General features: G+C 40.7%; 1 protein-coding gene across 1 annotated transcript in view; it reads left to right on the forward strand.

The window, feature by feature from the left end:
• Positions 1-17,220, forward strand: part of itga8 (integrin, alpha 8) — a 48,394-nt gene that overhangs the window by 15,533 nt on the left and 15,641 nt on the right. Inside the window, exons 13-19 of the mRNA XM_083910692.1 lie at positions 1,954-2,151; positions 7,797-7,842; positions 7,948-8,055; positions 15,394-15,449; positions 15,563-15,720; positions 15,851-15,982; positions 17,153-17,220. Coding sequence (XP_083766818.1) covers positions 1,954-2,151; positions 7,797-7,842; positions 7,948-8,055; positions 15,394-15,449; positions 15,563-15,720; positions 15,851-15,982; positions 17,153-17,220 — 766 coding nt within the window. The remainder of the gene's footprint in view (positions 1-1,953; positions 2,152-7,796; positions 7,843-7,947; positions 8,056-15,393; positions 15,450-15,562; positions 15,721-15,850; positions 15,983-17,152) is intronic.

The raw sequence follows: 17,220 nt of genomic DNA on the forward strand, positions 1-17,220 counted from the left end.
CACAGTGAGAGTGGTGCGGAGGCTCAGTCGTCATTGTGTGAACCGGTCTAAGTGTGACAGACATTTGTTTATATTTAAAAGTTACGCACCACAATTTGAATGTAATGACTGCACGCCCGTGTGTGTGTGCGTGTGTGTGTGCATGATTTAATTTGTCTGCATTACATTATAGAGTCGCCATGGAATCACAGTTTTCTGCCGCTTCTTGTCGCTAATGGCAAACTCGTGTGTTCACATGAAGCTGTGCCATCGTGTGTCTCTTAATAATCACTGACAGACAGCTGCTCTGTGATTCTGCAGCGACTTCCATCATGATCCTCTCTTAGATGAGACGCCACCACTCGCTTTCCCAAACCAACCAATTTTCTCTCATGCTCATTTTCGAATATAAAGATGTCAATTGTAATCTAATCTGGATGAGGTTATTCCTTTTGACTTGTTGTCGCAAATAATGGCACAGTGGCTGCATGTTTTTGTCTTTGAGTAACAGTCTACCAGAGTCTTGGTCCCAGTTATCATCAGTTTTTTGTTTTTTTTCTTAAACACAGCCATTCAGTTCATGTATACATACCCACGCATAGACACATGCACATACAGGGGCTCATACACTTGCATACACACATGGTTGCATTTAGCCTTTCTACCCCACAATCTGCTTCATGTGGAACTAGTTGTTTAGGCTGAGTGAGAGGGGGTCTGGAGACAAACAGGATGTCTAGAGGTGTTTGGACAGTTCCAGTACTGTACGGCGGGACACTGGGACACTGGGACACTGGGACACGTCACTACAGGACGTAGTTAACGACATTTAGACGTCAAAGGGCTAAATACATGGTCTGCACAATATATCAAGATTTATCATCATTTTGATATCAACATGCACACTATACTGTGTCCACATGTAGATTGTGCCTCGCACTAGTTTTGTTTGGCTAAGAGATTACCATATATTTAGATCATTGTTTTTCTTGATTTTTATATAAGCAAATAGTTTGACAAATGTGAATTTGCACCACTGTTTATACAGTAATATGCAGCTTATACTAGAAAACATGTATAATATCCAGAAGTATCGTAGAGCATCACCTCGGAGGGTCATAGTCTATTTTCGTGGATATGCCGTTTGATTTTTACGATGTTTTTTTTACGCTTACATTTTCAACTCTAATTTCTGGAGGGAGATTGCGTTACCTTTGCGCAGTTCAAGGATGTTGTTTCTGGTCATTTGTGGTAGCTGCACTTTAATGTGCGAATTTGAGAGGGATATAAATGTTCTCATCGGGGAAGAAAGGAAACAAAACTCCAACACAAACATACTTTTTTTTTTGGACTAAATAATAGTCCCGTTTTGTCTGCGAAGTACAGTTTGTTGCTGTGCCAGAGGACAATTAATAAACTTAAATTATGGACCTCCTTGCAAACTTTGAAATGGAATTCTGCCTCCTATTCTTTAACTTTAACTTGTTCCATATCCATTGCCAGGGTAACTGTTTCCCGTTGTTTTCAGATTTTTATCATTCACCAAGTTAACCTGCTGCTGGCTATAGCTTTATTTACAGGCAAATGTGAGTATGGAATCAATGGTTTCATCTATGGTAAGAGGCTCAATGTCCATTTTTCCCTAAATTGACTACTTGAAGACACAAACTCCCCAACCTCTTGCTTTTAATCATTGTGTAACTCCTGGAATTTAACTACATTTCCAACAGAGCACAACACAAAGTAATGAAAAGCAATAACCTTAACTGTGCCCAAACAGAAAAGAAGTCAACAAAGATCAGTAGAATAAATGGAAGTAAAGCAGAGTGATAAGTAGCTCTTCTTTGGATGCAGAGGACAGTCCAGTTATTTTTCTTCTATCTCTACCTTTTTCCTCACCTACTGCCTCAGAGGAACCGTAACTCTGCTGATCTCTAAAACATCTTGTGTGCGTGTGTGTGTGTCGTCCCACAGATGTGGCGGTGGGCTGTCCATTCGGAGGCGAGGAGCGTGGAGGCAGAGTATTGATCTTTAACGGTAATCGAGATGTAAAAACGCAAGGTTTGGTGCTGAGCCAGGAGCTGAGAGCAGCCTGGACCCCCAGCGATGGTTTACCGGGATATGGGTTCACTGTGAGAGGAGGCCAAGACCTGGACAACAATCAGTATCCTGGTAAATACTCGACTCCCTGTGTTACAATCAAAATTCTTTTCCTGGAGTTGCATTCCTTCACTTCTCCGCTTTCCTTCCAAAACTCCCTCCTCTTCACTCTTGACCTCCACATTTCATCGTCCCCCCCCTCCATGCACTTCTCCACTACCATCCCCATGTTCTCCCGTATTGCTTTCCGCTTCTGCTCTGTTAAAGTCATCAGTCAGACGAAGCGGGTACAGGGATGAGAGCCAGTGAACTGCTGCTGCGTTCATTCTTTGGGGATTTTTAGCACTCAAGAAAGAGAGAAAACATAAGATCGAGAGAGAGAAATTCTAGTAATACATAAACCGCATGTTCAGTCTACCAGACAGTCAAGCCTCAGCCCATAGACCTATTAAACTGCAGGCAACTCAAATATCATTCAATCAAATTGCATGTAGCTACTCCTTACTTTATGTACCAATGACCTTCTTGTTTTACCAGATTTTTCAACCATTTGTCTTTGCAAAACATATTAGAAACCTCACTAATGAAAGAGAACATTTACATTTAGTATAAACATGACTGGGACACTGTTTATATACCAGGGTTTTTCAGTTCAGGAAAAAAAAAGGGAGCATTAAAATCAGCGCTGTAAAAATCACTGTTTTACTACTTTATTTTCTCCCTAATTTGGAGCCACTCATTTCTCTGGCTTTGTGCTTCCACAGATTAGGCCGAACAGTAAAAAATGTTTAGTTTTTTCCTTTGTGTTTCTGCCTCCACTCCCTTCAACCACTACTCATTTTGCTCTAATAACAGATTTCTTCATTCCACAAACAAGATATCAAGGGAAATAGGCACAAACACACACACATGATTGGTTTCACTGGCAGCCAGAGAGAGAGAGCGTGTGTGTTGACCATGTGCCAGGTTCCAGGTCAAAGCCTCAATACCCTGTGCAGACCCACAGCAGATCAGAGAGCCTGAATTAAAAAAAACATGACAGTAAATGCACGCACACAGGTTTGCAACTAACCTCGTGGAGACATTTTTGGTAGGAGGAGGTGAAAAGTTAGAAACTCACGGGTGGCGGAGGAGCGCTCAGCCAACACACACAACACCAAATAAACACACATAAGGACGCACACTGATGTGTGCCCTTGTCGTCTGTCATTAGAGAAGTGGCTGAAGGAAGTGAGACACGTACACACATGGTGTGTCGTTAGCAGCGTAGTAAAGTCACACTGTTCAAAGGAGCCGGCGACGTTTGATCAGCATTATGAGAGGACTGCACAGGCGTCTGGGAGGCCTGCTGGAACTACAATATGCTCTCATTAACGTGAAATGTTATTAGTCGACTGCCAGTGCATCACCAGAGAGAGAGAGAGAGGGATGATGATCGGGCTCTGCTTTTAGCTTTAATAGATTTTCCTCCAAAGATTATGTCATTGCGTGTCTTTTTATTTGAACTAGATGAAAAGAAGTGGTCCGCAGCCATGCAGTCCCTGCAGGACCACAACTGACAGCCACATTCTATGAAGCTTAGAGCTGTAGTGTGTAAATATAAACAAATGCACCTTACGTTCAAATAATTGTCAAATTAGTTCACACAGTGCTGGCTGAACCTATCAGCTCCACATTAATTTCTCGCTTCGTGACATTCCTGAGCTGCATGCAGGAAGTGATTCATTTAAAATCCAGACAGATGGCCGCAAGGACAACATTGCGCTAGTAAAAACAAAAACAGGTTAGAGTTTGACTGAAAACACAAGGAAGCACGGAAACGAAGAGTTTCAGAAGTGCTCCAAAAACACGACCGTTCGTCAGTTTGATGGCACAAATGCTTTCGCCGTCACCCGGCACGCCTCCCTCAGATAAAAGAAAAAAAGCATAACATTACATAACACAGGCAAAAATAATAACGCCACCAACAACAAATCACACACTGCACCTTTATATGAAGCTGGCTGCAGTTTTGTTAGAACTGTCTAGGTGTAGGGAAAGGGATCAGATTGCTTCAGGGTGCACTTTAGGTTCAACATAGGGGTCGAAGGTCAGAAACTGACAATGTTTTCACCCGTCAATCACACCAGTTTTCTGAGAGTTACAGACGCAGACAGGTCAGGGTCAGTGCTTTGGATGTGTGTGGTGGGGAGAGGTCAGTATTCATTATTCTGTTTGGTCTGTAGGTAAGTGGGGGATAGCCCTATGTTCCAAAATCCCTATGTCCCCACAACTTTAAAGGACCTTTATCAGGTTTAAGACCTAGTTTTATGGTTAGGGTTTATGTTACAGTTAAAGGGGACATCGTCTTTTTGCATAAGCATGTTAGACATGTTCATTAGGACATCAGGGAACTAGTTTAACTTGGGGAAATAGGGTATAACATGGGACCTTTAAGGTTAAGCACTAAGTTATGACGGTTAAGGTTAGGGGCTAGGGAATGCATTAAATCTATGATGTGTCCTCACTAAGCTATAAAGGCAAGATTGTGAGGTGCTTACTTGTATTTGTTACCTCTTGGCCTTGTCAGGACCAGTAGTCCTCATGGCCAAGTCCAAAACCTGGTCTTGTACTTGGAATTAGCCTTCGGGCATTTATTTGCAATAAATTTAAAGGTGCCATATGTAAGAAATTGGCCAAAAACGGTTACTACATTCAAATTCAAAATACCAAGGTCTTTTAGGTTTCGTTTTCTGACTTAACTGGCAACCCGTGGTTGCTCGGCAGTTGAGACTCTACTGACTGCAGTGATTGGTAGATGGCGGTAGGTGGCGCCACATGCCAAAACATGATTTCAAAACATAAACATGATTTGCAGTCTGCAAAAGATTTTTTTAATGCAAATATTTTGTCTGTACTGTTGTTGTTGGTGAGTTCAGTTTGTTATATGAACATTATTCCTGAGTCTCTGTGACAAATTAGGAGGATTTTATGGCCAGTTGCTTTAGATTTATTACATAATGCACCTTTAATGCTTTTGTCTGAACATTTTATATATGAACATAAGGCTTTCTGAACATAGGTGTGTAACCACCTATGTGAGCGTAAAATATGTTACTTGACTCTTAATATGTGGGTAGAGCTGCCCGTTTATTTAAAGACCTTCATCATTTTCAACCCTTTCTGGTGAGCTTGAGTATTTCTAAAACCAAAAATAAAGTTTGAATTGTAAGAACAAGAAGAACGACGTATCTCATTTCTTTTCATGATTCGCCCCAAGTGTACCTTTAAACAAAAACCAATCCAATCCAAAGTAAACCCTCTACAATTCTGAACAGCCGATTCCCCTTGTCTGCAGTATGAAAACTATACTTTTTATGACAAACATGCAGTGTGTGTGTGTGAGGTATTGAAAATGCTTAAAATTCCGTCTTATAGCCTGCAGGTTCTTGAATAGTAATCCCACACATGTATGGATAATTAAGAGGTGCTCATTTTCACCTCCTTTTCCTCTGAGTGCCATTGACCTTTGGCGTTTTTCATCACGAGGACCTTTTACCTGCAGCCAAACAGGCAGTCAGTGACAGCTTGACAGTCTGTGTAAACGCTGCACGGAGGTAGTATTTTCGCAGCACAGCGTAGCCGCTATCAGCTAACGAACGCCGCGCAGCTACCGTGACTTACCTGCACTTAGACCTGCGTTTATATACATGCACTCTCTCTACAGTATAACTGTCAAATCAACAAGCTTTTTTCCTCCTGTGTGTGTTAGGAAATGGAATCGACATGGAGAGGAAAGTGTGTCCGTAACTTGATTTACTCCTCGGTGCAACACACACACACATACACACATTTAAACCCCCCGGAGGTGCCCTGTCCTCAAATCAGTCCTGTGTCACGCAGTGGTTTTTCAGAACAAACACGAGACTCAAGAATAAGTCGAATAAGACAATCGTTGTATTGAGCACATAGTGCACGTGTGTGGCAGGAATGGAGTCAGATTTCCAGGTTGCACAACCCCCTGGATGAAGAGAGGAATTCAGACTGGGAGTGAGGTGGTTCCTCTGTGTCTCTCGCTCTCCTTCTGTTGAGAATACACCTTGCTTCTGATGGCTTTCACAGATTGCATTTTAAAAGCCAAGATCCGCAACCCCCTGCCCTCCTTTCCATCCTATCATTTCGCAGTCTCCTCCCTCTTGTGCGCTCCCTTCCCCCCCCCCCCCCCCCCCTTTAATGTACCTCTACAACTCCCCCACACACACAGACACACACACATCGAGGGATCCCTTCTCATCACAGGCTTTTCTAGACAGTACGTACACACACTCACTCACACAGCGACACGGCACACCCCGGTGGAAGAGGGACTGGGGTCTAAGTGTTTAATGTTGTGGTTTCAGGGGAACTGTGACTGCAGCCAAAGGCAGAAACAGATGTGCCCCCATCTCTCTCTCAGATTCAATTAGTCCCTTTTTTCTTAAATATGCAGAGGAGGAAAGACACCAAATGACAAACAAAGTCTCCAAGAGTGCACTTAGCGCAGTCCAATATTGCCTGAAGCCAGACACCATAGCGTTTCCCTAATTAAACTTCAATGCATTGCATGAATAACTAAAAATAGTGATCGTCAAGTCAAAATGCCAAAGGTTAATTTTTCACATGAGAGTGTTTTTTCAGGGATATTTTTGTCTGATCCTTAGATTAGAACCTTGATTTCCTACCGATGCTGTATCAGTGTGTCTTTTACCTCCTTTCAATAACTTTGCTTAGTTAGTTAGTTAATAAGACATTGAGATTATACATGTACCACCTTACATGTTATGCGTGGAAAACATTTGCGCTCACATACATCATATTCATGCATTGTATCTGATTTTATTTGAATTAAAAGGCCAAATAAATCATCAGTTACCTGTTGAAAATAACAATTCCTGCTGCTCCAGTCACCTCTCACTGCGCTACATGAGTTCAGTCTGTGTTTTTCAGAATCACCCCAACTTTATTTTTGCTTCATCTGGCATTGATGGCTTTTATCCATTAAGTGGTTCTCTCTTCAGTTTCACATTGTTTTAATCAGCACTTGTATGTGTTCGTGATCTACATATGTGTGTGTGTGCGCGCGCGCTTGCATGTGGCTTTCATTGGTATGTGTCCCCTGACCGCAGCCGTTAAAAAAAAAAAAAAAAAACGGCTCTATTTTAGACGCCGAGCGCCACTTAAGAAATGTGTTTTCATCGCAAAAGCCATGAAAACAAATAAAAATCACATATAGATGAGATTTGTTGCTGCTTACAATTAGGGGGGGGGGGGGGCTGAGCTGCGTGTTGTAATGCAGACTGATGGGAAATGTTGTTGGAATAATTTTTATTGGCGCGCGGGGTCCACCGTCTGTCTCTCCGGTCTCGTAGCCCACGACGACGCATGCATGCATGCATGCATGAACACACTCACACACATGCAGAATGAACTCAAACTGTCTGAACCTGGGCCATGTATGAAAGGGGGGTAAAAAAGAAAAAGCGCGGTGATATCAGAATGTTAATGCTATCACAGTATGTCTACGTGTGAGTGTGTGCATGTGTGTGCGTATTAAATGTGAGACGTCTGTGTTTGATGAAGATTGCCGGAGACCTTGAAATCAATCCCATCTGTGGCATTCTTTGAAGCCCTCCATTCTCTCTCTACCCTCTCTCTCTCTCTCTCTCTCTCATACTCTGTTTTTTCCTCTGTCTGCACAGATCTGATCGTCGGGGCATTCGGTTCAGGTGAAGTGTCAGTATACAGGTAAGAATGGACACGGTGTGTCTCTTTTCTAAATGCTTCTCAAAGTACAGATTTCATTCCCCCATTCTTGCATCTGAGCCTCTGTGTGTGTGTACGTGTGTGTAGATCTCGAGCTGTAGTGTCGGTGGAAGCTTCAATGAACCTGAGTCCAAGAATCCTGAACCCTGATGACCGACAGTGTCACCTGCCTGAGACGGACATGATGGTTACCTGGTAAGAGGAGGAATTCTCTCTTAAACCAATTATATCCATGTATATGTATATGATAATACAGAGCTGTTTACACTCACCCTTTAATGGACACGGGAAACCTAATAAAGTGTCAGGATTGGCACACAGTTTGGTCTTGTGCTGCTTTAAACATTTAAACAGGGTGTCTTAAAGAGTATAAAGAGTTGCTCAATCAATTTTGGGAAAATTAAGGCCATAAAAAAGTATTAAAAAGTCTTAAACGTGATTTTATGAGTTATTCAATTTTGTCTGCAAGAAGTATGCATGAATGTATTAATTCCCCCCCCCCGCGTTTGTTAAAAACAACGATGCGAAGGCGTGCTCGCCCTGCAAGATCGGCCGCGCGCCTAACACGTGATGTTACGCACCTTGCGACGGCGAACGCCTCCTGCCGCGAAATAATATCGCTCGAAATTGTGCTCTATTGCAGACTAAAACGGTTTTGTAAGTTAAATATATTAAATATATATATATATATTTTTTTAAAAATCATCTATAGACATCAGCCACAGAGGCTACTGGAAGCTAACAGCAGTTAGCATTTGGAAAAGCGATCCTTTGCAGGCTCTAGCAGGCACATTGCCCTCATATATAACATGTATCCACTGGACAGACAAATCCTCTGAGGCTGGAAGTTTGTGTAGAACTCTGTGCTGCACCGTGGAGCCAAGAATAGAACTTTTCGCGGACTTCCAGTTTTCGGATACCGTTGCCCTCGCCAGCACTCTCGCGTGTTTTACGGACAAAGCGGAGCTCTGCGAGACAGCAATTCCTGGAATTTAGCGCTTTATCTCCTGTACTTAGACTGAGGAGGACCACAAAAACATGAGTGAGTCATCTTTTTTTCCACACTTTGGCGACTCGTGGGGCTTCCAGAGTCCCAAATATAAATGTTAAAATGATTAAAAAGTTAATTTTGCATAATATGGGACCTTTAAAGTTCAACAAGATGTGATCAGAGATGGGACTTTTGACCTTCTGTCATCTTGAAGCAGTCTGGCCATCTTCTCTGACCTCTGGCAACAACAAGACGTCCACAGAGCTGATGCTTACTGGATATTTTGTCCCTTTTGGACCATTCTCTGTAACCCTCAGAGACAGTTGTGTGTTAAAACACCAGTAGTTTCTAAAAGACTCAACACATCTTAAAGAGACGCTTGTTTTGTTCTCTCGCGTTTGTCCTTACAGGCTCCGGTAGAAACATGGCGTCTCGCTGCTAACAGTGGCTATGCAACCGCGGTCCGCGGTCATGTTATTTTACATGACTTTTTGAAACACTACGAAAATGAAACAAAAACTATTATACAGCGACTAAACAATGCAGGAGCACATAATATGTATAAAAAAAAGTCGATTTTGGGTCATATAAACCCATAAATACTACATATTGTACCTTTAAAGAGTAAAACAAAACCAATATGGTCTGGAAACACAACTTCTCAAAAGCTCTATAAGTTTGAAGTGTGAACAGCGTCAACTTTACAGTAAAAGCTCCAGCAAACAGTGCTGGGTTTTACATACAGTATATCTGCACATATCTAGCGTCACTGTTGACCCTTAGCCTCAGCTGAATAAATATTTTAATATCAATAAAGTGTGCAGGTGAAAGTGTGCAAGCTAAAAGGATCAAAGTCTCACACAAACATGAAACGATGCGTCCCACTGTTTTACTGAACCCTAAATCTGTACCAGAAATCCTACTGCTTGTACCGTACCATAAATTGTTAAGAGTATACAATATAGTCTTTCACACACACTGACAGATCTGACAGATATTTCACCCCCTTGTTTTCTAGACGTCCGCCGCGAGCAGAGATCTGTTTGTCTGTGCGTCCAATTCAATAATTTAGCAATGCACCGAAAAAAAAAAGAAAAAAAGAAGCCTGCTCATGAGGCCTTGAAATTCACATTTATTGGACTCTGTGATTAATTTAAAACTGCATAATTCTATTTTGATTATATTATTGTTCCTGTGGCTTTGAACAGCTTGGGGGTGAGTTTAGTCGAGGAGAACGCGTCTAAAGGCTCACGCTGCTTCACCGCAGTCTATTGTTGGTTCTAAGTTACTGGGGCTGGAAACGCCGTAGGACTGTTTGGACGAGAGAAGTGTGCTTTGCCAGCTGCCATTATGGTGCTGTGTGTATGTGTGTGTGTATGTGTGTGTGTGTGTGTGTTGGCAGTGAGTGAAAAGGCTTTTGGTCAACTTGACAGAGAGTTTTGAACGATGGAATTCAGTAAAAACAAAAAACTCAGCTTATTTAAATAAACCGCCATAAAGTTTAGGTACAGGGTATGGAATCAGATCGGACATATGTACACAAGGTCGAACACCAGCTCTTAGACATGTGGGATGTCTGCGGCTCATGTGTTGCAGACATTTCCCTTGTTTCCTTGCGGTGATTGCCGGGGAGAGGCATGCTGGGAGACTTGCATTTAAATACCATTACATTCGAGTCTTTCGGCGTTTCTGCATCTCATTTTCCGAAAAAATAATTACCAGAGTATCTCTAAAGGAAAACAGACGGTCTTTAAACAACTCTGACCACTGTTCTGGGGGTATTTCCACAATCCTTCCCAAAACCCTTTTGACCGTCTGCTTGAAAAGCTTCTGTGTTTGAAACACAATAGTGTGGATTACTTCTACTATAGCTGATGCAGGAACACCATTGCTTTTTCAGAAATCCAAAGATGTTCATCTTTGAATGGTCCACATTTGTTCAATGAGGACCAAAATATATTTTTCGCCGGAGTTTGTCTGTCTGTCTGTTAACAACATAACTTTCATAGTTTGGATGAAATTCTCAGGAAATGTCCGCAATGGGACCAGGAACAAGTGATTCAAGATCAAGATCTCCGAGTGCTTTTCTAGTTATGTAGTTATATTGGTATACTGTATATTTATACAAATAAATATTTTAAAATAATAATAGATAATAATAGACTTGGTTAATAAGTAAAATATTGTCACAACTTAGACTTAGACTTCCTTATATGTGAACAGTGAAAACTGGCAACGAAATGTCGTTGCTTGGCAACCGGAAGGACAACAAACAGCATTAAAATTTAGGGCAGTGAGGTACTGTAAACAATTACTTGAGCCTTAAAGTAAAATTTAAATGTTCATGTCAGTATTGGATCACATGTTTAATGGGTAAATGAGTCACTTGTTTCTAAATTATGTTATATTATATATATATATATATATATATATACATATATAAATGTGTGGGAATGTGACATAATTTCGAGTTGTGACGAGTACAAAAAGCACCTTTCATGATTAGGTTTAATTGACTACCCTCTTAAGTCATTAAGGACAAAAACGTCCACTTCCAAAAAACTGCTCCAAAAACGTGACTCATTAATATGTTTTTGCATAAATCTCAGTCATTTTGAGGATTTTAACCTTTTAAATGCCAGTTTGATTGCATAAATGGAGCAACTGTAACAAAACAATTTCTTCCGAGATAATAAAAGTATTGTGATTCTGATAAATCCCCCCAGCCCCCCCAACATTTGTTATATGGAAAATAACTTGGGTTTTTTTCATAAAAGAATATTAACATCATGTACTGGCATTTAAAAGGTTCAAGTCATGATAATTATTCAACAATTTATAGTTTTAATCAAAGGATTTAACCTCAAAAAGCAGAAAATAAATTAATCGGTAATGTTTTATAGTGGTTTTTGGAAGTGGACATTTTTGTCCTCTAATGACTTAAGAGTATGATTAAAAAAAAAAAAAAAAAAACTCACAGTGTTCTACTGATCAAATTTGCTCAAATCCATTTGCCTGAGGGTTCATTAATTGCATAACGTTTTCTGAATACTAAAGCTTATACTTAAGGTTTAAATGTCAAATCGCATAAATAATGCAGAATTAAAACACATGAAGTATATTTAAATACATACTATTTGTTAATAGCATATTTACATTTAAATATGGTTTCTCTCCTCTAAACTACTGATGTTACTTGAATCCATTAACACACTACATGCACTTGTAAGTGTTAACATAAAATGAAAACTACTGAGCCAATAGTGAACACCTTCATTTTGACAGTTCTGGTGATAACGTATCACTAATTTGTTTCCAGTCTGTTTCTGCTGCCTCACAAGTTGACAAAATAACAACCGTTATTCCAGGATTAAACAACCATCTTGGTTTTTAAAGAGTGGATGAGGGAGTGGAGGAAAAGGAAAGACAGTTTCTTAATGACCGGTGTTAAATTGGAGGTCCTTACTCATTAAGCACACCCAGTGTATTCAGGGAAGGGATTTATCTGTGTGTGCATATGTGCAGGGAGGGCCGGCTAACAGTGTGGAGCACATGATGCATTTTTGGGGAAAATTACATACAGTATAGCCAACCAAGAGCCAAAGCTGCTGTCAGTAATATGGGGGCAATTTAAGTGCTACACTTAACTTTGACACATAGTGCTTATTAGAGTCACACCCCTCCGATCACACAAAGGTGCATAAATGCAACACACAGGAGAAGGATTTAGGGGAGCGATTTTTAAAATAGAAACCTGTATTTTATCACACACTCACATCTGTAGCACACTCATGTAAAGACACAGGAGAACTAAGCTCAACGCGATTGTGTCATCTAATGGGGATCCTAATTATGAACAAACACACAACATCTGTGATTCGGTTGTCGGGGTTTGTGAACTGGAACCAAATAAAGCCATTTCCCCCTCCTGCCGCATGAGTCGTGTAGTGTAGAGAGGCATGAGTGTGACATCTGTAAGCTTCCTCAGATTTGTAGATATCAACAGTGTGGAGCTCCCCTTTGAGGGAGTCACTTTCCTGTTCTTGATTAAAGGGGTGATAACACACACACACACATACATTTAGAGACACATAAATAGAGGAAATGCAGAAAATGTTGCCCAGTCTCCCATGTCTGTCTAATGGAGGGGCTCACTGGTCCATAAGTGGTGTTTCCCACTCCCCCCAGAGTACAGGAAGGAAGAGATGCCTTGTTTATTTACTATGTTACTTTTGTTGGTGGGTTTTTATTTATGCACACAAATGTGTAAAAGGAGTACAGTCAAAACAGTTTGCAATTAATAAATGGATAACATTTCTGGAGCTTAAAGACGCCATATGTAAGAATCAGGCCAAAAAGGGTTACTACACTCATTTTCAAAATACCGAAGTCTTTTAGGTTTCGTTTCTCCGCCATTGTAGCTCAGACTTAACTGGCAACCTGTGGTTACTCGGCAGCTGAGACTCTACTGGCTGCAATGATTGGTAGACGGCAGTAGGTGGCGCCACATGCTAAGACATGAATTAAAAACATAAACATGATTTGCGGTCCGCAAAATATATTTTTTTAATGTCAATATTTTGGATGGAGTCTTGTTGTTGGTGAGTTCAGTTTGTTATATTAATATTATTCCTGAGTCTCTGTGACATATTAGGAGGATTTAGTTGCTTTAGATTTATTACATAATGCACCTTTAAATGGCAGTCATGACATTATGATAAAGGTTTATATATATACACAATATGCTTATATCAGGTGCATTCACTACACAACTCGGGATTAAAATCACTATAATTATTATTTTTTAATGCTTCTAAATAATTCAATAAAATGTATGACTTTTTCACCCCAAGATAAAACAGGAAAAAGGGGTAATTTAATACATCTTCCCATCTGATACGGACAGCTAGGGCGTCTTGATATTTCTTTCACGCCTATAAAAAGTAAAAAAAAAAAAAAAAACATATCCAACTCCACTTTGTTGTTGTACTTTTCTTATATCAAATTAAACTTCACACATACACTCAGGGACATAACGATTAGGCACTCATTAGGTCAGGTTACTAGTATTAAGTAAATACAGTATGTGGCGAGAAAGTAGGGAACTAATATTACCAACAAAAAAAGGGAAAGCTTGACAACGCCAACCTGGGAATTTCACCCAGGGATTTACTCTCAGGCACAAGGCACACAGGTTTGTGGTTACTCAGAGGGCATGAGACGTGGTTCCAAGTTATAATACAACTTTTATTAAATATTAATCAGTTCTAAAATGAAAATAAAACCAATTCATACAATCAAAAAAAGGGGAAAAAAAGGTATTCATTCAAAGTGGATGGTCAAAAGCAAATGCAGGGGAGGGATCCACCAAAGGAAAACAACAAAATCACCGGGCACACGTGTCCACCACCAGTTCACCAGCACCCACCGGCCTACAGCTACTGAAAAGGGGAGGAGAAGAATACATTAGTGGGGTTGCACACACACTCAAAAAAAGAAAAGTAAGAAAAATTAGAGCCTCACAAAAGAAGAAGTTAAAGAAAACAAAACTCAATTCAATCATTTACAAAACAAATCCCTAGAGAAAAAACGGAAACATGAGCAAAATTCAGGTTCAACCCAGACAGAGCAGCAGCGGCCCAATGAGGTGGTTACAGTAACATCAAATCAAAAAACATTAGCATCGGATAAGTACACTATAATAAATGCGGTTGCATTTTACAATATACCCACATGCCTTTTTAGCAGCAACCGACACTCGCACTCACGAGAGGAGGAAGGGGAAAAAGTGCTCCAGGCAGCCGCCAGCATTACCTGTGCCCACACACTAGCATTAGCCACCTAGCCTAGTAGCACCAACCACAACACAGCGATAAGAACCGGCAAAAAAACAACCACAGCAGCGCACACAGGGAGCACGAAGCAGCCCTACAACACAACGCAAATACCTTGTTGAGCATAATGACAGAAACGAAACAAATAGCGGGGTAGAGCAGCGTGCGGCCATACCTGTCGAGAACGCGACCTCTGACCCGGAAGTGACACGGGTGAAGAAGATGGGGGCACAGAAGAAGAACCGGTGCGCGGACTGCGGCTTTTAGCGCCGCTGGTGAAGAACGGAAACCATAGCAACCAATGTAAACAAAAAGATAAATAATAATAATAATAACAATAATAACAATAATAATAATAAATAAACACAGCACAGCATTAGTAAATGATTAATTAAGACCTAAATTAATTGTTTGTAAATGCTCACCCTGGTAACATGTACACCATATAGTGAATGATTAGTAGATGTTACTTAATGCTTATTCACTCCAAATAAACACCATTAGTAAATGATTACTACAGACATTATTCACGGCTTACTAATATATTAACTAATGTGTTAATTAAGTAATGCATACATAAGTAAGTAATACATACTAATGACTATTAATATGTTGTTAAACAGTTAATTAATTCTTAATAATATTCTAACTAACATTAATTAAGGGACCCTTATTGTAAAGTGTTAACCTAATATCCTCTTCATTCAGCCTGAAGGTGGATGTCTGTGCATCAGTGAGTGGTGTGGGGATCCCTGACTCTATAGGTAAGCAGCAGCGCACAATGTGGTGGGTTAACAGAGAGAAAGAGAGGCGCTCGATTGGCTCGATTTTCACTCCCATTTCAATCCATACCTCCTCGCCATTTCCTCCTCTCCAGACCTGAGAGCAGAGCTGCAGCTGGATTGGTTGAAAGGCAACAGGGGCGGAGTCAAGCGAGTTCTTTTCCTGGACACCCAGCAGCCTCAGCGCACCGGGCTCCTGAGGCTGGGTCACAGTCGGCTTCATTCATGCCTGAGCTACACCATCTTTCTGAAAGTGAGCAAGTCACTCACACATACAAACACTAATCAATCATCTTTGATTTTTTTTTTTTTGTTGCATAGTGGAATTAGCTATCAACAAAACATCTGCACATTTCTCACACCTATGTGCCCCGTCTTTGCAGGAGGAAGATGAGTTCAGGGACAAATTGACTCCCATCTCACTGGCTCTGAACTACAGCTTGGCTCCTCCCACACGCGACCAAAGCCTCCCAGCCATCCTCAACCGCTACAGCAGCACCTTCCTCCAAGAGCGTGTGAGTATATACAGCATAAACATGGCTTTTCACAAATGGAATGGGGGCAAAGATGAATTGCAACACATCATGACAGGAGGCGCTGGGATGTGGATGGGTCACAAAACACCTTACTGTGTGAAGCAGGAAGAGTAAAGGCTGGATATGACAGCTAAGATATTACACACAATTTGGATTGGGTGCCTTGCTCAATAGCACCTTTTTAATGTGCCTATAATTAAGGAATTCTTGCATTTTCTTCTATTTCCCCTCCATTAATTTGTTTCTTTTGAGGGTTTTTCCTTTCACTGAATCAGGAAACTAAGGCTAGAATGTCTTGACTTGTGATCATGGTGTGTATGACTCCACTTGATTTAATTCTTTGCTCAATCTATAAAGTCTGATGGGAAATAACCTGATAGTATATTGGTCTATGAAACATTCTGGTGTTGGACACAGAAATGTTTCCAGTGGAGCAAAGAGGTTTGTAAACTCCCCAGGTAAATTTGGAGCTCAACCGCATGCAACAGAAAATCAGTGTTAGGAAACAAAAATGAAGAAATGGCTTAATTTTCACCAAACGCACAGATCTGGACCAATATAAAACTTTATTTTTGACAAATAAGCACATATATACACATACACTCAATCTGCTGAGCTGAGTCTCTTCATATGTCTTCATATTTTATTCCAGTTCATATTTCATTTATATGAACAGACCACACAGTATTACCTTACAGAAGAAGCTGTCTGCAAACTTTATTGTGTGTCTTTTATTGTATTATTTTTGTATTTGCTTGATATTTTACTTCACTTATCACCAGTTTGCCAGTCTGTCTTTTGTTTTACTGCAAGGCATTGCTATTAATATTTGAAACACATGACACATGCAGACAATTAGTGAGTACCCACAGAGACAGAGAGGAATTGTATTTCAACATTACGCTTTGACTGAACCAAAACAAAGTCCACTCTGAAGCTGGGCACAATGAAACTGCCCAGGAGCTGGACAGCTGAGCGCGAGTGCATGCATGCACACGTGTGTGTGTGTGTGTGTACTTCTTCAGCACCTGCATCCTGACTTGCCCCAGTTTTCTTCTATTTTTGGTTTCATGATGATACTCAGTCTTCGTTAAACAGTTCCTCATGATAACCCCCCCCCCTCCTCTCTTGTGCACCCTTTCCTCTCAGGCCTACATTCTCCTGGACTGTGGAGACGACAATATTTGCATCCCCGACCTCCAGCTTTCTGCCAGCAT

The sequence above is a fragment of the Microchirus variegatus genome (assembly GCF_963457635.1).
Source record: "Microchirus variegatus genome assembly, chromosome: 1".
Lineage (NCBI taxonomy): Eukaryota > Metazoa > Chordata > Actinopteri > Pleuronectiformes > Soleidae > Microchirus > Microchirus variegatus.